The 22,079-nt window shown below is 38.1% G+C and overlaps 1 protein-coding gene across 2 annotated transcripts in view; it reads right to left on the reverse strand.

Moving 5' to 3' along the window:
- LRP1 (LDL receptor related protein 1) overlaps positions 1–22,079 on the reverse strand; it is a 192,610-nt gene that overhangs the window by 73,848 nt on the left and 96,683 nt on the right. For both annotated transcript variants that reach the window (XM_072134915.1, XM_072134914.1), the window contains exons 7-17: positions 18,087–18,249; positions 12,763–12,985; positions 9,194–9,383; positions 6,689–6,832; positions 4,869–5,105; positions 2,890–3,070; positions 2,578–2,800; positions 2,304–2,493; positions 1,539–1,664; positions 638–778; positions 342–467 (exon numbers count right to left, since the gene is read on the reverse strand). In XM_072134915.1, coding sequence (XP_071991016.1) covers positions 342–467; positions 638–778; positions 1,539–1,664; positions 2,304–2,493; positions 2,578–2,800; positions 2,890–3,070; positions 4,869–5,105; positions 6,689–6,832; positions 9,194–9,383; positions 12,763–12,985; positions 18,087–18,249 — 1,944 coding nt within the window. The remainder of the gene's footprint in view (positions 1–341; positions 468–637; positions 779–1,538; positions 1,665–2,303; positions 2,494–2,577; positions 2,801–2,889; positions 3,071–4,868; positions 5,106–6,688; positions 6,833–9,193; positions 9,384–12,762; positions 12,986–18,086; positions 18,250–22,079) is intronic.

Genomic DNA, 22,079 nt, shown 5'->3' on the forward strand with positions numbered 1-22,079 from the left:
GTGATTGCAAATATGATCCTTTTTTTTTTTTTTTTTTACTTCCAAAAGTAGTGTACAACTTAAATCAGGTGACCATATGGTTCAGTCTAATGCTTAACTGGCCAACAATAATCTTGTCTAGGAGAAGGGAGAAAGTCAGTGATTTATCTCCCCGATAACAAAAGCTGCCTAATTTTCCTCAACATTTGCATCTTGGAAGAGTTCAGAGTTACCCATCATCGTTAGTTGGTCAGACAGACCTACAGAATAGTCAGGTTCATCCGACATACATCTAATGATTAAAATGAGCTTTAGGAACCAGTAAAATATAATGTCTTGTCATATTTAAGGTTTATATTCACCTGAGCATGTAGAGTTAGATTCATCTTCTCCATTGCCACAGTCATTGTCACCATCGCACAGCCAGCGGTTGGGAATGCATCTGTTGTTCTCACATTTGAAGCGGTCAGAGGGGCAAGTGTGTTGATCTGGATAAAGGCAAGAAAGTTTTTGAGGAAACATCTGAACCCTTCTGTACAGAGATGAGCATGTGTGAACTATTAACTAGAAATAACTATACATGGTATAGAAGATGTGCAGAGTATACTTCACTCACTGCTTGAGTAAGGTGTGCTTGCGGTTAGCAATGGCTACTTACGGCATAAATCAGGAGCCTCATCACTGTTATCCAGACAATCATTGTCTCCATCACACTTCCACCGTTCCTGGATACACCGGCTGTTTTTGCAGGCAAATTCCCCAGGCTGACATTGAGGAGGAGGGATATATGATGGGTTGGCTTGAAAAATAATAAAATATAGGGATGAAAAACTTAAAGAAGACTGCAGTTATGAGAAATATTAATACTGAATGAAAAATGTATTAAAAAAATACCAAGGTTACAAACTTTCCAAAACAAGCATTTCTGTTCATTTATTCAATATACTAAAACATAATGCTATGGATACAAAGTAATTAATGTTAACCTTCCGGAAAGACCACTAAAGCGGAACAGCATCTCCATTGACCATTTTGTCAAGAAGGTGTCTCTTTTCAATCAAGGAATAACTAGTGCACAATAAACCACTCCAAATGTATCATCCCCTGAATCAATAAGAGGCCGCAATGTCTGCTGTTTATTAGGCTTTATTTATGGATCTGGGTCAGTGCTAAATGAAAGGCTTTACTTGAATTGGGGGCCAAAGCGCTGTCAGAAGCTTTCAAAATATTCCAACCCAACATCATGGACAGCTATTTCTGCATTCTCAATCAAGAAATACATTCAAAGGCTATTGGAGCCAAGCAGCGAAACACAAAACAACCTAAAAGTTAAGGAAAAAGTGAATTTAAAATGGAAAATAAATGATTTTACCAATTGCATAATTTTGGGCCATTTTTGTAACTAAGGTCTATAAAAACTGAAAAATAAGCCTCGTGATCTAAAAAATGGTGAATGTCCACGAGGGAAATTTCTGGAAACCGTGAAGGGCAGAGAATTAGCAAACAATGGAATACAAATCGGGCCTTTAACCTCTTAAAGGAATAAAAGTATGTGGTACCTTTACAGGTGACATTGTCATCATCCAGAATCTGGTCTTCAGCACAAGCACATCGCCTGCCTCCAGGCACTGCCAAGCAAAGGCTACTACAGCCACCATTATTGACACGACAAGCATTGGAGCCCACTTAAAAACAGACAAAACATAATTACATAAAGCATCAAATATTACAAAAAAAAAAGATAATATTACCTGCTTCTCTGACATAATATAGTGATGGTTACTAAATAAGATAAAAGGCATGAAGACCATACAAAGCTTTAACAGTTACGCAATGGTATAACCTATAGATTTTTCTTTTAACATCATTTTTTTTATGTGTTATCATTATGGGGAGAAAAAAAATTAACATTTTGGAATAAAATTATCAGATGGTAAGAAAAAAATCAAAATCAAGTAGTTAGACAAAGAATTTAAAAGCCAAGCTATGGTCCTTAGAGCCTTTTATCTACATGAAACGTATATATCTTACAAAATGAAAACACCAGACTTAAAATTTTAAAAAATGCAGAAAGGAGCAATCCAATTATGAAGATGTTATGTTTGGTGTAGTAAAAGCACAAAACAATTTGTTGACAAGAGGCGTAGGGGGAACACTCCAATCCAGACAGTTTAAGAACAAAGCTGTGACTGAGAGGCTATGACAAAGCATAGCTATACATTGTTCTCAAAGCCCGGTCTCACTACTCCTCCGCACTTGGCCCAACACTCAATTGTCTCATAAAGAAGGCTGCATTTGAGCTTCAACAGTTAGTGTATACCCACCTTGCTGCTGCTGAGCATCATACATTCTAATTTCAAAGATTGGTGGCCTCTCATTCCTCAGCAGGGTAACTGTTTTTGTGGCTTGATCTAACCGGTAAATGCTACCACTCCTGTACTCTGTCCAGAACAAGTAGTTAGCATAATGGCAGAGACCAAAGGCATGATTCAACTCAGAGCCTTCATAAACTGCCTAAAAAAACAAACCAGAAAAATACATTTTAAACAATAGATTTGATAGACAAAAAATAAAATTAATGGTAAAAAAAGTTCCTACCTTGCGGCCAGTGCCATTGAGGTATATCATTTCAATACGGTCATAAAAGGCATCTACCCAGTATAACATTTTTTTTGGGATGTCTATGCTTAGTCCGTTAGGCCAGAGAACAGCCTTCGATGTGACAAAGACGTTCCGGTTTGAGCCATCCATCCATGCCCTTTCAATCTTTCCACGTTTGCTATCTTTAGGATCTTCTTCCCAATCGGTCCAGTACATCCACCTTTAAGAATCAATGTTATCTAAATGTCAGTAATCAATGTAAAAATGATCCCACAAGCAAATTTAAGTAATCAATAAATGTTATCTTACCCATTCAGTGGATCTACCACAATGGCTCTAGGGTGAGTCATTCTGCCCTCTACTATGGTTTTCCTGGTTTGAGATGCCTTCTCTAAGCGAGCAACACATATTGTCTTCTTTGGCCCATCATCTGTCCAGTAAAGATTGTTTCCCATCCAGTCTACAGCTAAACCTTCCACATTGTGGATACCTTTGAAAGGGGAGAAATAAAAAGTACAATTTATTAAAGAGCAAGAAAAAAAGGAATTAACTAAGTAATTAAATAGTAATGTGTTATATGCAACCATACTTGAGAGACGTTTGTGGCCCATTTCACCTAGAGCCACAAGAAGAATAGGACCTGCCCTATCTTTTGTGGCACGCTTGCCCATCTCGGTCACTCACCACGACCGTGCACAATAGACCTCAGTATACGGTTGTGTACATGAGGCCTAAAAGCATAAGTAGACACTAATTAGAAAACTATCATTAAACAAAAAGTAGATAAGGAGAGGCTCTCCAGATCCATTTCTGTAATTGCCCAAATACTGTGGTGCAGGCTATGCCAAATTTTTCGGTATGCCAAAATTCCTTGATACAAATAAAAAAAAACCTGATCCAAATAATATTCCCAGATATAAATGTGGAAATCTCGCTGAGCCAAAATGTAGCAAAGCAACAACATTTACTCCATGTATATCTATTTGCCCCGAATGGACTGTGACGGCAAATCCAGATAAAACAATTAATTTTATTGTAAGACTAAAAAAAATACATATATGAAAAATGAGTATGGGAATTGAGAACCATTTTCCAAATTGATGAGATTCTGTTCTTGTGACCGTTGGGGATCCCAGCTGTGGGACCCCTCAGACTTGAGTACAACCCCTTTAATTTGCTTCCCAGTCAGAAATAACATATGTAACTATATATTATATCCTCTGTTTCTAGGTGCCCTAGCTACTATAGTGCAACTTTGTCTATTCTAAAAAAAAAAAAAAAACTCAAAGGTCAGAGTCTTCTTCTGAAATGCTGATGCAGATATACGGTAAGATATGTCCTCCCCATTATCCTGGACTAGGACAACAGAGGGGAATGACTGTGACACACAGCTTCCTTGTAGATGACAGACATTTAAGATGGAAAAAAGGGCACATGGAATATTCATGTTGAATGTTCAGTCAAATTTTTCTTTTGGGCAGAAAAATCACATTCAAAAATAATTTAGACCCCCCACATTACAATTTTTCATTACAATTATACAATCATAAATCATGCATTTCTCAAACATATTCCATTGAGCTATCTGGCTGGGGAGGGAGGGAGGCGGGCAGAAATGCCAAAATGAGCTGTGAATAATTAGCAGGCGACGGAGCCAGAAGGGGCTCATCTATTGTCGGTAGCGGAGGGAATGATGGCCTCACACAGCAGATCCTGGCCCATGTAATAATTCCTACAGTTTGTTTGGAAAGCTGAGACACGTCGTAGAATAGAAAACATCAATAGAAAGGACAAACAGATGAACAATGGAAGATTTATCTCAAAAATGTTTATGGCGGTTTTACTCCTCAATACAAAATCTTCCCCTGGAATGAAGGAAAGGACAACGTTCCCGACTATAAATCAAGTCATGTTATTTGCTTTTCCTTTCAAAAAAGATTAAAAAAAAAGGAGCAGCAGGCGACATCCACAATGTCAGGCAGGACCATCGCACCTAGTTAATTATACCAGGCTGGACAGCTCATGTCACACAGAACAGAATGCTGAAGCCTTCGGGAATTGGGGGCTGGAGATTGGAGGAGAATGATTTGATTTTTTTTTTTAATTTCCAAGTAAGAATCAGACTAGAAATACAATCCTGCCAAAAGAAGACTTCTCCTACTGAAGACTAATAATCAGGCAAATAAAACTGAAGAACCCTCATAAAACAGAATGGCCATCACTGATACTATTGTGAGATTTGCATTCTTGGAAATATTTCAAATTCACATCACTAAGCTAACCGTCACCTTCTTGGAGAATGTTTTCACGACCAGTTCCATCAATCTTCTGTCTTCCAATCAAAAAGCTTGTGGTGTCCGCAAAATACATAAACCCATACTCTGCATGAAAGTCCAGAGCTCGAGGGTTCATCAAGTTCTCAATTGGTATCATGTGTTCATCAGGAATATTGGCTCCCATATCCATCCCTCGGATGATGCCGGGGCGTCCTCGACCATAAACCAGAAAGAGTTCGTGTTCTGGCTCTAAAACATGAAAAGATGTCTTAATCTTGTGTTAGGAAATTTCTTATGTACACATGTTGGAACTATTAAGCGTCTTCCTAAAATAATCTCCAAGATTTTGGCACATACACAGGGTAGGGGCCTCCATGGTAGTAAATGGTTAGGTATTTGTTACAGATTTGACAATGGATCTGTCAACAATGATTGCATCTGACGATGAAAGGATTCTCTCACACATAGTGGAAGTGTTAAACTCTTGATGTACATTTTAAAGTCACAGCTAAATAAAGGATCTGTTTACAGATTTTGCACCAAAATCTTGATTGTTAGGGTTGTTTCACACCTGTAAACTTGATGCGTTTATTGGCCAGCCTCAACAACATGAGCCCCTCTCTGCTAAACAGAACTTGGCATATACATTTGGGCTAATAAATTCATCTGAAACACGGAATAAGGTGTATACAGTAAATTAAGCCACATGAAAGTAGACATAAAACAGATCATTGAGAACGGATGAGACTCTGGAAACTTCCTACCCAGTAGTAAAATTAACATTTTATTGTCTATCACAAGTCCAAAATAACTGGATAAATTATTAAAAACTAAAACATATTATTATTAGGAGATAGAGCAGACCTGGGCAATGTGTAATACATCCAGCCCTCTAATTATCTCTGACCGGCTGGTGATGGTTGAATAATTTGAGGTCCCTACCCCATTAATAAATAATGATGCAATTAGGTCCTCCATATTTTCACTGAATCATTGTAATGTTTATTTTTTTAATGTAGGGATAGGTTATATACCGAATACAGTATATAGGTATTGGGTAGAACTAAATATATTAGTCCAGCCCCCTAAAACTATTGCAATTTCTCATGTTGCCCCATGGGAAAATTAATTACCCACCCCAGAGACAGTGTCAAAATACATTTTTGACACAATTTTCATAGTAAGTACACCAGCCTCATCAAGTCAAAGTTTGTAGCATGAAATCTGGTGACAGATCCTCTGGACAGGATTATCAGACCTGTTCCGGAAAAATCTGTGCCTCCAGCTTATTTTTAAGGAAAGTCTATTTCATTCTTTAACAAAGGAAAATATTTACACTGATAAGTTAGGCCGCGTTCATGTCAGCGACGGAGACTCAATAGGATCTTGTGGGCAACATTGGCATCAATTATAGAACAATGACCAAAGTGTAAAATCAGGACAAAGGCAGCCCCCACATAGATGTGAACACTGACGTATTATCATAGGCAATGTTCTAACATTATTGGTCAAACATCTTTTCCTTAAAATCCCAAACTTTACAGTTTTTACACATTTCGGTTTGTCTAATGTAAGAACAGTAATAAAAGCAAAACACTAGGGTTAAATATACATTAGAGAAAGATTTTCATTCATTGTTAAAAGTATTCTATAATACTAAATATATGAAAACCAGAGATTAAGAGAGATTAGATGGAGTGCATGTTTGAATAACAGGGAACAGAAACTAACATGTTTAGGAAATGAAAAGTTAAGTATGCATGAAAACTAATGTCAATCTCCCTCACACACCAGATACGGAGACATATTGCATCTGCCCGAGTGGAGCTTACTTTTGCATGACTTGCCATCACTGCCAAGACTGAACCCTGATCGGCAGCGACATGTTCTGGTTTTGTGATTGCTGCCAAGAAGGCAAATATCTGAGCATCCTCCGGGCTTCTTATACTGATCCAGTTCACAGGCGTGGCTCCGGACTGGAAGGAAAGACAAGAGATCAGGATGATGAGGGACATTATAAGGTCTGCAAATAGAAAATGAAGATGTAAAGAGACATATCTCCATTCTTTCAGAGGAACGGTGAATTGGTTTTACACCACATTTACTGTATCTTGGGCAGTATTTATTATAATTTGGGTAAAAACGCAATTGGATACATATTTTTTAAACTAATTTTTTTTTCTGATTAAAGATTTTTACACTATTTTTATTGAGGCTCAACCATCTCACCACAGTTGCAGTTAAAGGGGTTTTCAAAATTTTGAGGACTGATCTTTACAATATCAGATGGAAGGGGTCTTAAACATGGCCAAATATCAGCTGCGAAAGCGTAGTGGCCACACTATGTTACTGCAGATTGACTCCCATTGACACCGCGGGGGTGAGCGGCGCTCTCCCATGGCACTGCCGTGTGCCCGCAGTGCTACGGTACAGCAGGCAACCGCAGTGTAAATATAGCCTAAGAGAGTTTACATTCACCAAAACTTTGGAGATTTAATGCTTTTTTTAAAAAAAAGTCACATGAATCTGAAAAAAAAGAAGACTGATAAAAAAAAATAAACAGAAAGTGAAAGAAGATCAATTGCCTTTAGCTACAAAGCCAAGTCTGGTAAACAAGTTTCAACATGTTCCCGTTGTTTTTTTTCCATAGTCCAGCTGTTTGAATTTTTATGCAACAACACACCCTGATACAACAGTCCCCGAATGTCAAAGGAGAACAAAGGGAATCTCTATCAGACGAAATAAGTTTTTATTAGTGCCACAAAAATGTTTACCGTACACCTTTATATAAAGGTGTTGCTAAAATTATATACATAATAATACACATTTCTAAAATTAAAAAGAAAAAAATCATTGCATTGCTCGAAGAGCATTAAAAATTATCAAACGCAACCTCAAAATGTCACTGCACAGGTAGCAGAGAGAAGCACAAAGCGTGTTGATGCCGACTCCCCAGATCTAGGTTAATGGGATGGAATGATACTTTAGCATCTGGATGTGCTTATTCTTTAATGCTTAGCAGAATGTGGGTCAGATTTACAGTTGGAGACTTTAACGTGTCATACGTATACCAGCGGTGTTGTGTGTGGCTACATGCGCTGTCCTACACCTCATTCTCCTTGTTTAAAAGTTCATTTACAGATTTTACCAGGATGTTCTACACAGCGATATCTCAGAAGACAAGACATTGAAAAGTCATTAGTTAAGTTATTAGTGTTGTTTCTGTGTTGTGAGTCAAGAGGTCGTACCGAGTTTACATGTTGCCCTGTTTATAGGGGATAATAAGACGATCAGTGAAAGTATAACTGCTGGGACCCCCAGTTATCTGGAGAACAGGTTACTGTCCTTCAGTAATTGACAAAGCAGCAGATACATTATGCGCCCTGACACTCCATTCAGTATTATGGAAATATGAAATTGGATGGGAGTGCTGTGCTCATACTAACTGTCTATACAAGTGCTGGAGAGAGCCAAGAGCTGAGCACCATAATTTCAACACTCCCAAACCACCAAATGGAGAGGCAGGAGGCATGTTCAACCTGCTACTCACACAATAATGAGAACCTGTCCCCCTCTCCGGCTCCCGGCTTGTCCCATGCAAACTTGGTAGTTTAAGCTTTGGGCATAGACATATGTATTTTTAATCTACACATGTAGCAAACATATATTGGCTAGGGCTGTAGGGCTTATACAGTGAAGGGTCAAAAGTATTTGATAAAAAGCTGAGCCATCACTGCTGGCCAGAGGCAAGCAACGGCAACTACCTAAACTACTGTTGTGGCAGGTGCGAGTCAGTGGTCAGGTATGGTACCGCCAGTTTTTGCTTTTAAAAAAAAAAAAAAAAAAGGTCGGCTGTGACAGGGGACACCATGGGAGTTGGGTATAAGTAGATTATTGTTTAAGCCCAGCCCCTTCCCCCCACCATACATCAAATTATTTTAGTCTCTGGACAACTCCTTTAATACACACTTCAGCAAGTACACTCCCAACATTTTACAGAAATAGAAGAGATCTCTGTATCATAACTCACTATTATGCAGAGCAGATAGTTTGGTTTTCATGGCTGTGGTCAATCTGAGAAGAGTAGATGCCACTCAGACTATGATTCTCATAAAAAAAATCATGTGAACCCAGCTTTAAAGGGCATCTACCACCAGGATGAAGAACTGTATGCAAATAAGGGCCGAGGGGCTCCAGACTCCATAGGTGTCAAAGACGCCAAGAGCACCTCCAGCTCATTTGCATACAGTCTTTCATCCTGGTGGTAGATGTTCTTTAAGGTGTCAGTTACATTTAAATGAAGAATATCCACATCTCCATCATGTTCTTATTCTTACCTGTTGGTTGTCTGCGTTGGTGATAAATGTGAAGTGCTCCACCCTTGTCCACCCTAGTCACTACCTGGTGCTCGGAACTGTTAAAACGGTTCACACGAATCACACTGGTTTTTTGTTGAACGTTGGCATGGTCTGTATTGGTAGCATACAAATAGTTCTCAAATACGGTGAGACCATATAAATGTTCAATCTGTGGAAAAAGACAACAAAAGACACAACATTAAAGAGCAAAAAGTAAAGTGTGAAATAGGAATCCTGCTGTTTAGGAGAGCACAATAAGTATCTGCTCTTACAGATCTGATACATAACAGTAGAACACTTATATTTATTAAAATAATTTACTTTCCTCCAATTACATAATAAAAAGAATAGACAACACAGACAGTCTTGTATTGATGTGTTCCACATATAAACCCCTTAAGGACGCAGCCATTTTGTAGCTTAAGGCTCAGCCCGATTTTTTGGATTCTGACTTGTGTCGCTTTATATGGTTATAACTTTTGAACACTGTTACTTATCTAAACGATTCTGAGATTGTTTTTTCCCCACATGTTGTACTTCATTTTAGTGGTAAATTTTGGCAGATAAGTTTTGTGTTTATTTACAAAAAAAAAGAAAATATGATACATTTTTTGAAAAATTTGCCATTTTCGAAATTCAAAATCATTGCGTTTTAAGGCAGATAGATTTACCACCTAAATAAGTTGCTGAATAACATTTCCCATTTGTCTACTTTACATTTTCATAATTTCTGAAATGTTTGGATAATTTATTTTGATGTCACGCGGCTTACAAATAGAATATCGCTTTTCCGGATTTTCAGAATTGACTATTTTGGGGATAAATACAGTTTTGAATGAAATTTTACATATTTAGCATCAAAACCCCCTATATAACCAACCCATTTTCAAATCTGCACCCCTCAAGCTATCAGAAACAGTTTTTACGAAGATTGTTAACCCCTTGAGATCTTCATAGTAATTGAATCAAAATGGAGGTGAAATTTAGAATGGTCATATTGTTCCCTTATACGTTCATTTAGCCCTAAAATTTACATATTTCCAAAATATAAAAAGAGAAAACCCACCATACAATTTGTTCTGCAATTTCTCCTGAGTGCAGCGACCCCCCACATGTGGCCGTTACTTGTTTTATGGGCGCACAGCGAGGTGCAGAAGGGAAGGAGGGCCCTGCAGCTGCCAGGATTTTAGTTTCCTCATTGGCCCCTTTTGAAGGCTATAAAATTTTTGCTTTTCCGTTATTTGGGCCATGTGATGCCATTTTTTTTTTGCGGGATGAGATGCTTTTTCCATTGTTACCATTTGGGGTATCACCTATTGTTGAAAATTTAGGAACTTTTTTTGAGGGCAGGAGTAGAAAAGCATCAATTCTGTACTGGATTTTTTACTTTTTTTTTTTTTGTGTTCACCGTATAGACTAATAATCATGTTATCTTTATTCTATGGGTTGGTACGATTACGGGGATACCAGACATGAATATTTTTTCTTATGTTTTACTAAATTTGTCAAACAAAACCCTAATGTGGGGAAAAATCTATCATTTATGTATTGCCGTCTTCCAAGTGACATAACATTGTCCCTTTTTTGGCTACGGAGCTGGTTGATGGCTTGTTTTTTGCGGGACATGTTGTACTTTGCACTGTATCATGTCGGAGTACATATGGTTTTTTTATAGCATAGCATATGGTATCACATTTTATAGCATTTTTTGTGGGATTGAAAAGGTAAAAATCATAATTTTTGGAGGGTTTATAACAGTTTTTTTTTACGGCGTTTATCGTGGGGGCTCAATAATGATTTACTTTTATTCTACGGGTTGTTACGGACGCGGTGATACTATATATGTGGGGTTTGTGTTATGATTTAGACATTTTTTTGAGTTTTATGTCTCTTTATATGTTTTGGGGGTTTGGGGCATTTTTAGTGATTTATGACTTTATTTTTTTATTGAATAACTTTTTTTTTTACTTTTTCACTTTTATACCATGGGACATGAACAAGCAATCATCTGATTGCTTCTTCATGATAATATTCTGCAATACCGATGTATACACTTGCATAGGCTGGCACTGTGCCAGTAAGATGATGTCACAGACGCCATCTTACCGGCAATTCTTTCAACGGTTCGGGGGGCCGATCGCGGGGGAAAGACCCCCCAGATGCATGTTAGATGCCGCGGTCGCGCTATCAGTCACAGCCGGCACCCAGTCTTTCCTGATGCTGGTTCGGCTCAGATCTTGAGCCAAACCGGCATCAGCTCAGCGTCCGATATATCGGACGCTGAGCGCTAAGTCACTGAGCTCAGCGTCCGATATATCGGACGCTGAGCGTTAAGAGGTTAAAGGACATTACCACCAGGATGAAGGATTGTAAACCAAGTACAGTGACATACTTGTGTGTGCCCCCTATGGCAGGATCTTCTCTTCTTTTAGCTTTGTATGCCCAGATTTTTTCCAAAATAAGGCTTTTAAAAGTATGCAAACAAGCCTGAGGGGCTCGATAGGTGTTAATGGAGCCTGGAGTCCATTAGGCTGATTTGCATAATTTTAAAAGCCTTTTTCTTAAAAATAAGGACATAAGAATATTAAAGAAAAGCAGATCCTGCCAGAGGGGGCACAAACCATTATGTCAGTGTGCTTGGTTTACAATCCTTCATTCAGGTGGTAGATGTCCTTTAAGCATTTGCCACACCAATCAATATACAGGGAACTGTTTGTACATGTATTATATGCAGGTGACTTACACCAGTATATACAAATCCAATAAATAAGTTCAGTCTAAAGCTAGTGCTTTACATTGAAGAGAAGTGTGTGTGTATATATAACGTTAAAAAACTTCTAATCTTACTCATATTGTACACAGCTCCCTAGGTGATGGTGAGGCACCCATTGTTAAAGAGCCAAACCCATGGTACAACACAGATTTCTGGGAGTTTTTTTCTTTATTTTAATTCACGTGGCATCTGCCTTCAATTTTTTTTTTTGTGTTTCTAAATTCATGAAGAGATATTAGTAACTCAGCACTGCTTGCTATACAGGCTAAGTGAAACACCATAATATCCGGCCTTAAAGGACATGGTCTGAGAGGTTTTATCCACTTGACAAATATTTTTAAGTTTTGGGATTTGATTAAGGGTCACTATATGTCAGGATATACTGGGCCAGTCACCAATTTCTATGACACTATACAGTATCCCCAGAATACTGTCCACCAGTGGGTATCACATGACTTATTGCTTTATTAAAGATATCTGACGAGGTACAGACTCCAATAAAAGGAAGAAAAACAGTCTAGGACAGTGCCTCATAAATGGAGCAGATGGAAAGCAGACTGCTACCAGGAGAAATCACAACACAGCAGTCACGCGATACAGCAATACAATCGCTAAAATTAAAACCCGTGATAACATGTGCAGATCGTTAGCAAGACAAATATTTTTAGTATTATAATAGGTTTTGTGAAAAATAAAAAAAAGGTAGCTACCATTAAAAGATACTGCAAACTGCATATAATGACCTCTCAAGTACTAAAACAGAGCTCTCACTTACCAGCAGTCCCTGAATAATCGTGTGCCTGTTCTTGCCTTCATAGTCAACCACTTCAATATAGTCCAGGTACGCATCAGCCCAGTACACCAAACGATTCACCAGATCCAAGGTGATGCCATGTGGGAAGACAATCTTGCTGTCCACCAGCTTAGTTCTGTTGTGGCCATCCATGTCACATCTCTCCACCTTTGGGATCTGCCCGTAATCCGTGAAGAAGACCTTCCTGTAATAGACAACTCCTTATTACATACATCAAGTCCGTAGTAGCAACATCTAGGTAACGTAAGGTTATAGGCGGTGTAGGTTTAAGCTTTACATTTGAAGTCTCTAAAAAGCACAGTGCATAATACAATACAAATGAGAGTACTATCTATCCATCACCAAAACGCGGCCATCACTGTTCTCAGCTGGTGTTAATTACATGCACATTAATCTAATTGTAACTCATCAATGTCTGTAATATACTATGCGAACCTAGCAATAAAGTCTTAATGAAGGAGAACGTAAGTCACGCTCTGGTGGATATAAAAAAACCCCTAATACTAAAAAATGGGAAAGAGGGCTTAGATTAGGTTTGCAGTGGTTCTGTTCACATTTGTGCGGTCAATTAATAAGATTTGACACTGATGGCGCTTTTCTTGCCATCAAAATGATAAAGACATATTGGTGGACCCTATCCCAACCTACCCCATTGTATGTAGACTGCCTGAACAGATTACATCAAATGCCAGAAGGATGGTAAAAGCTATGGCATCTATTTAAAACATGAGAACAATTCACAATTCCTTAAAAATATTATTTAAAAAAAAAAGGGTATGAATGCATATAAAATTTTAGAAACAGGTTTGAATCATACATAATAGGCTACTATATTTACCATAGATTACTTCACCTACCATAATATAAATTCAACAAACACGGCTTGTTCTAGAGTCCTATTGCTAAATATTCACTTCTCCCCTATTAGAAGAAGGAGCCCAATGGAAGCAACACAAATGTCAGAGTTTAAAAGGAAGCGGTCACCATATTTTCATTAACAGCACTATGCTAGTTTCCTAACTTTGTAATACTCCCTGGTCCCCTGCAAGAACAAGCAGCGAGTCCCAAGCAGTGTGTTATTTATGTGAGGCAGTCAATCTCTCAACTCATGTGTGCCAGCATGTCCCTTCTCCCGCCCCCCCCCCCCTGCTGCTCCTTTGGGAGGGTTCCAGGTATTCTAATAAAGTTTATTTTCTGGGGTTAGGAACTATGCTTTTTTTTTTTTTTAGCTAAAACAATATGGGCAAGAGTTAGTACAATGCAATAGGAACCTGTCATTAAGTTTATTAGTGAAAATCTGGTGGCAGTTTCCCTTTATAGGTTACCTCAGCTATCATGAAATCAAATGTCCAGATTGTATACATAAGGAATAGCACTGGTTCTATCCATTATGTGACCCGAGATCTACATTTTCCAGGAACTTCCCCTCCACAGTCTCTGTCTGTAAATTTGCTGTGTGCTTTCAGCTACAAGGATAAAAGTTTGATCCTGAGACTCATTTCTCCCGTGTCACATTTTGTAAATATACGAATAATCCGTCTAAATAACTCAAAGCAAAACCAGAACTAAATTGGTAAAAATAAACCTTAACGCTCTCAAACGTTTAAACAGGTTAGGTTTTTACAACCCCTTTATTGACTTAACTCTAATTATAAAACAATTATAGGACAAAAAAAAAAAACTCCAAAAAATATTATGCATTAAGTATAATTTTAATGCTTAATGCAGTCGGTAAGGGGAACTGTCTACTTCCATTACATTATTGCATGCAAAGGAAAATTTTCCAACTGCAACTAAAGCATCTATAAATATAAGATAGGCTCTAATAATTGGGAATAAGCTGGGAAGTAAGGTCACAACCTAAATTCAGCCAAGTGTAACATACATCAGAGTGACATGTGGCTCTGGCTAGTCCATGATTTGGAAACACTCTTCACGGAAATTAATCACGTTTTTCCGTAGCAATGGAAAAAAAAATCCAAAGACTTAGTGAAACAAAGAAATAGGCTTTATCTATTTAATTATTTTCCTACAAGCAACTGCCCTTACATATTTCTATGTAATCTTATTTTAATTTATGTGGCCAAAACTTCACTACAAAATCTAGCTAGCTACAAGGGAGACAGATCACAACACAATCAGAAAAAGGCTAGAAAATACTAGTCACAGAGTAAAATTTTCCGTCACAACATTGCTGTGCAGTTAATCGAGAAGAAAATGACCCTGAGCAGTCAGATATTGTGGGCAATGCCCCCATCGGGCACCCTCCTAATCAGTTGTTCAAGACTGCTGAACTGTGAAGCAGTGCCGAGAGAGAGGAGCGGCACAATCTGTGTATGATATGATGGCTCCAATGATGTGAAAGTCCTTGATTTTCTGTCCTATGGCTTCTGTGTCACATAGTGGGAATCCTATTATTTTCATTTATATTCAAGCCCATTTTATTCTAGGCCACTCTATAGGATTGTACACAGAAAATAAGAGGAAAAATACAAGTACAATAAACATTAACTAAAGTCACAAACATTAGTCCATGGGCAAAGATGGACACATTTCTGAAGGTTTTGTGAAGGGAGAAGTGATATTGAAGGTTATAAACTTTCTTAATGGGAACCTGTCAGCAGAAAGTTCCCTAATAAAGCATTACTAAGATGTTGGCAAGCTGATTAACACCTTTAGGATGTGGTAGCATCAATCAGAAAATCAATTTTGAAATATATAATCATGAAATAAAGTCGGAGAGATGGCAGAGAGAGTTCAGTACTAAAGTCAAGCTCTCCCAACCTCAGACCGTGATTGACATCTACCCAAGACTTCAGTCATTCCAGTTATAATGTCCCAAAATGCTGGACTGTCAAAAAAGTGAAGATGACATTGTGAGGCAGCGACTTCAGCACCTTGACTCTGACTTTATACAACCAATTTACTCTGAAAAGATTTCTGGATGAGGCCCCCACATTGTGCCATGAAAGAAAGATAATTTGAAAGGTGTTGAGATATTTGACAATATACTGAAAGTGGTTCATTAGGTCCATTTTTTCTAACAGGTTCCCTTTTAAGAGCTATATTTTAAGGTCACATATTGAAGCCTTTAAAAGAAGGTGAAAACAGCTTTGGATAAAAGCTTGAGAATGGAGATATTCAGGAAAAGTCTTGGAGATGAAAACATGAGCAGGAGAGATTAGGGGAAAAGCAGGAGGTCTTGGGTACACTAGGAATGCCATGTGGGTAGGTCCCACAAGATTTATAGAGGTGACGCAGATGGCTCTGTAACTCACTGTTAATATTTAATATTTGGAACTTAATGTTTGGACCATGTCTGGCCAAGGACAGGATTTGCAGAGAGGAGAAGTTGTAAAGCAAAGAATGGAAAGGTGTATAAACCATGCAACAGAATTAAGGATGGATTGAAGAGAAGAGATAGTTTTAGATGGGAGGCAAAACGCAAAAGAAACGGGTATAGGACTGGTATTTCTGTTGAATAAAAGACAAGAAATAGGTGCACTTGGTGCCCCAGACTGTAACTGTTCCCTTTTCAAGTATATGCGGCTTTGGTAACAACAATAGGAACCAAAATTATTTGCAGCTACTCTATAGGTACCATCATCAGAATATATTATACTTTGTGTACCTTAACCATCGGCTGACTTACAGACGGACCTCTTGGTACTTTAAGCATAATCAAAAGGTGCCTGCATTGTTCTTATGACAACCCTAAATTTTGAAAATCCAATTGTCACACTTAGTATGTAAGTCGGAACAGGGTTTTTTTCTAATTCAACTTAAGAACCTATCTTGTATGTAACCTCCTGTACACTCCACATATTCTACAATTCTAGACTTTAGATTTCCACCATGAGATACACCAAGCACCATATCTGTGGCCAAGCTGATAATCTCTGATGACTATACCACGGTTCCTATGGGAGGAACATACAAGCATTTCGAGCACCGCAATTTGGAACATAAGGTTCTTCAGACTATTTTGTAAATCATAATAAAAGCTAAAAGACCACCAGATGTTTTCCTGTGAAGCAATATTGTTGAACATCTTTGTCCAGTTTCGAGAATTAGAAAAAACATTTCCCAAGTACTTAAAGTGAATTAAAAAAAGAAGAAGATCTGAATAAACGGCTTATGCTGAAAGTTTTGCAGCGCCACATTTTGTGTACACTTACAAATCTGCTTGCATAAGCAATGTAATAGCGAAGGAAAACATATTTTCAAACTCTAAACTTATAGTTTTGATATATTTTTAGTAAATATAGGTTTGTCATTGTGCATAGAAGCCTACAAAGGTTAAAAACATTACAAAGTAGAGAATTCATCTTTTATGGGGGTTCATGGTTTCTTTCTGACCTAGGTTGCTAAATAAGAACATTTTCTGATTAATACTGGAAATGTTTGACCACATTTCTATTCTAGGCGGCTTAGCTGTGATTCATTCATGTTAAAAAACAAAAAGAAGAAGTTATTTTGAGGTCATTTGTCTTGTTTTGCAATTGCTTTGAGTTGCTCAATGTTTAATTAATTTATTATTTTAAAATAATAGAATGTAAATGTAAACTCAATAGAACTGTTGAACATGTTTGTAAGGTTATGTTCAGATCTCGTCTTTGCCCTCCGTTGTAAGCACACTCAATGTATCCGTACAACGGAAGGTAGCATCCTTGTCTTTAGCGAATCCCTACTGAAAGTGGGAGGGGCAGCAAACATCGGCAGCAGCAAATCATGTTGTCTCAGTATATGGACAGTTGCGTCATATACCCATATACACATGTCTATATTGAAGCGAATCACTAGCTCAGTAATATATGACACAAGACTAGAGATGAGCAGACCCAATGGTCGAGGTTCATCCGCCTGACCCGGGTATATCCCCCTGTTCAGTCATAGCCATGACTAGATATGATGGACGTTAATTTGCCCCATTTGGCTCTTCGGCCGCCAATTCCAACCATTATGTCATCATTGACATGATGCAGGTCTGTAAATCCCTGGCATGTAGCAGGTTTAGTTCTCACACACATATTCCATAAGGTTATATACAATATACAAATACTTCTGTAAAATATAAGTAGGCATCATTGTAGTGGGAAAGTTCTCAGCATGAAGTGAATTTAGTGGATTAGGGTAATACACATTGATAGACATCCCTGAACTTGACATACTTCTAACCAGAGTAGCTGCTGACCTCTGACCTCAGGCCCACTCCAGTTCTTCACACAACTACAATGAGGCGTGAATGAAGGCATTTACTAGAGCATTCTGACAAAGTTCCTTACCCCACGGTGGGATCCAGAGCAATGCCCTTAGGATTATACAGCTCCCGATCAAGAAGGGTGACGCAGGTGTCACCATTTTTATTGCACACAAAGATTCGGTCATCAATGTCATCTACAAAGTAGAAGTTGCCCGTCAGCCAGTCTATAGCCATCTGTTCCACATCTGAAAGATAAAAGAAGTTGTCAAATACATAAGTCTGCTTCATTTCACGTCACACGCTGACAAGCTGCAGTGTTTATATGCCTTGGTCCTTGTATAAAGAATATGTGTAGAAATATGAACGCTTTCCATAGAATAGTAGCTAAAATGAAGAATTCACCTACTTGGGAAAAAAAGTGCGAATTTCAGAATAACAGATTAGAAACCTCAACTTTGAGAATTGACACACCGCTTTTTATCTTGTTCTTTACTGCACTTCCCTGGGTATTTTTTTTCCCTATTTTTACAATCTATATCTCGATTTATTTCTTTTTGTAATCACTCCATCAAGGGTAGTATTATATTAGGACAGCAAACTTGTTTCTAAGGAACCACGGTGGAGACTGCTCCTGATCATTAGACCAGACTTGACTTGGTCTTAAGCAGTCAAATCTGGCAAAAATCACGGTAGAGTAGCAGCCGAAGACTTAAAATCTGGTAGAGGGAACGCTGGTGAAGGGGGGGGGGGGGATAAAATTAAGCCGCCAGGGATTTTAAAATGCCAGGTTAATGGTTTACATAGTTTATAGGGTTGAAAAAAGACATATCCATAAATTTCAGCAATCGTCACCGTCAATGTTGTTTAGATGTAAAAAGGCATCTAGACCCTTCTTGAAGCCCTCATATTTTTTGTATGGACCATTCATATATTTATATAAATTAAAAATATCCCCTCTTAGTCGTCTCCATTCTAGACTAAATAAATCTAGTTGTTTTAATCTTTCCTCATAACTAAGACCCTCCATACCCCTTATCATTTTTGTGGCTCTACGTTGAACCCTCTACAGCTCCAGGGCATCCTTTTTATGGACCGGTGCCCAGGTCTGGACAGCATATTCCAGGTGAGGCCGACCAATGCCCTGTACAGTGGTAATATTACATCCCTAGCCCGAGGGTCCATACCACTTTTGATACATGACAATATTCTACTGGCTTTAGAGGCAGCTGATTGACATTGCATGCTGTTATTTAATCTATCATCTACTAGTACCCCCAGGTCCTTCTCAACAAGGGACTCTCCCAGATTTACTCCCCCAAAGACATATTTTGCCTGTGGATTATTTGCCCCCAGGTGCATAACCTTACATTTATCCATATTGAACCTCATTTGCCAAGTCGATGACCAAACACTCACTTATTCCAAGTCATTCGGGTCTACATACTTTGTGTATTAGAAGTTTATGAATATTATCTATTCATTGAGGAGACACAATTGTTCCATCCTATTAACTAAATCAATAATAATATTTTTTAGTAATTCCTATAGAAGAATGTTAAAAAGAACTTGGTAGAATAAAGTAAATAATAAAGAATAAAACAAAACAGAGTGCAACCAAAGGCTAAAAAAAAAAAAAAAAAAAAAAAAATAATCAGGTGGCCTGGAGTAGATTTTGTAACACAGCAGCTTGCCTGTTCCACCCATGCTGACTCAGAGGCAAAAGAATTGCCATTTTACTAAGAAAGAGCCAACACATTTCCAAAGAAACACTCTGCTATTGTTACTAGCGTCTGATATACGACACAAGTAACAAGAACCAGAAGAAAATAATATGTCAGATATTATCATATGCAGATGTTCAGAATGCTTACTAGTATGGACAGTCATCGGAAATCTAACCACTCACATGTCACATCTACCAATATAATCTCTCCAGACCTATATTTAGCTGAACCAATACTATATAAACATCACACAAACACATATAGCCTCAGCTCATATGGACTTATGGGTAACGAACCATCTTGTCTTGATCAGGAGGAACACCATTATATATGTCTATCAAGAAGAAGACTGTACCAAATGCAAACAGCTGTAAAATGTAAGATATTAACTGCAATGCGATTCCTCCGCTTGTGGTGCCGACATATCCCACATCACAGACATTAGGGGTTCTTAATTGATATTCCAGATTATTGTAGGAGTATGAAGTGAATTTAACAGATGTTCAAACATCAACCTGCTTCTATCTCATGTATATAACAATCTTAAAGGAGGACCCGTCACCCCCACCTGTACCAACTCCAACTATGCATTTATAAATAGGTGTACTCCACCACAGATGGAAGTTTTCCTCCAACCCTCATCATTCCTCATCCATTTATGCTGTTGGTTTTACAACCCAATACACTGCATTGGTATTAGTATATACCAGTCATTGGTTGCAAAGAATCGAAGTTGGTATAGTTGACAATGAATGAATCATTCCATACCGTTCCAGCACGGCCAGCCTACCTGCCATTGTAATTTGGAGCAAAAATATGGTATCTTAAATCTCTGAATTAGTTGATTAAAATATTTAAGAGAATTTGAGTTTCCAAAGAAGAGTTAAAAGCCTCAAAACTAAACATGGTTGCTCATCCCCTACATACATTCTCTTTCAGTGTAGAACTCTTAAAGAAAATCTACATTAAACCAAGCATGATAATTCAGGGACACTTACTCATATATCCAGACATTGTGACTGTGGTAATCTTCTTATATTTGTTATCCATGGCCTCCTTACTTCTAAAATCAACTTTTAAAATTATGCTGATGAGCCAGAAGGGCTATGGGTATGTTACAGTGGCTTCTGTGCTCTGGCTCCAGAAGCTACAGGCATACATGATCATAGACACATCCAATAAAGGTGTAGGGTTAGCCCTAATTATGACCCGGGACAATGCAAATTCTCAATACAGGCAGTCCCCAGGTTATGTACCAGGCAGGTTCTTTAGGTTTGTTCTTAAGTTGAATTTGTATGCAAGTCGGAACAGTAAATTTAACAATTGTAACCACAGTCAAAAATTTTTGGGCTCTCTATGACAATTGGATTTTAAAACATTTTGGTTGTCATAAGAACCAGGATTAACAATAAAGCTTAATTGCAGACAACTGTTACAGCAGATATTTATAGCTCAAGGCTAAAGTACAGTAAATTACTTTATCCAGAGGTCCGTTTTTAACTAGGGGTCGTCTGTAAGTCAGGTGTTCTTAAATCAGGGACCACCTGTATTGCGAATGCAAAAACATAGCATTTCAGCAAACGGAATGATTGGCAAACACGTGACTTGACACAAGAAGTTGACTACAACCGACTTCTAAAATACGTTAGAAATGACTCAATCCTACACATTGTGTAAGCGACTGGTGAACCCGATCCCACATCATGATAATGGTAACCAAAGTTAGCATTTCACTCTACATTATGACTAATGATTAACAATATATTTTGTCATCTTCAATTGTAGCACATCTTAAAATGTGTTAACCCAGCATTAGTCCTGCTTGTTATGATGCCATCAATGGTATAAAACAAATATCTTAAGTCTAAGAAAGCTGAATTATTTAGGACATTTGCTTTGGAAGCATTTGTCTATGAACTGATGCCTGGGAGTGTCTATAGGAATACCAAGAGGCAGTGAAATGTGAGTAATCTTTCTAAATCGGAGGCATATAAAATTGATTTGCATGACAGATCAGATCAGTAAGCCAAAATCTGTCCAAAGTTTTTCCTTTGTAATGAGCACACGTATAAACAGGACGTGTGCTCGGCAACTTAAACATGTCAAGACGCAATGCACAAGATGGCATCTACTCCCTTCCGCTGTCATAAACCCGTCATATATCAAACCTTACATAAATTACAACAAGAGAGAAATCAGCATAGGGATTCCTTTCTCCGATAAGGTTTACTAAAGAACATAGAAGATATATATACTGTAGCACCAAGTCTGGTCTGCCATGGGGTATAGAGTGGCATTCCCAGATAATGCCCAACACGGATAAAAAAAATTGCTGTTGGGCAACTGCTAAA

Source organism: Engystomops pustulosus, chromosome 2, assembly GCF_040894005.1.
Source record: "Engystomops pustulosus chromosome 2, aEngPut4.maternal, whole genome shotgun sequence".
Classification (NCBI taxonomy): Eukaryota; Metazoa; Chordata; class Amphibia; order Anura; family Leptodactylidae; genus Engystomops; species Engystomops pustulosus.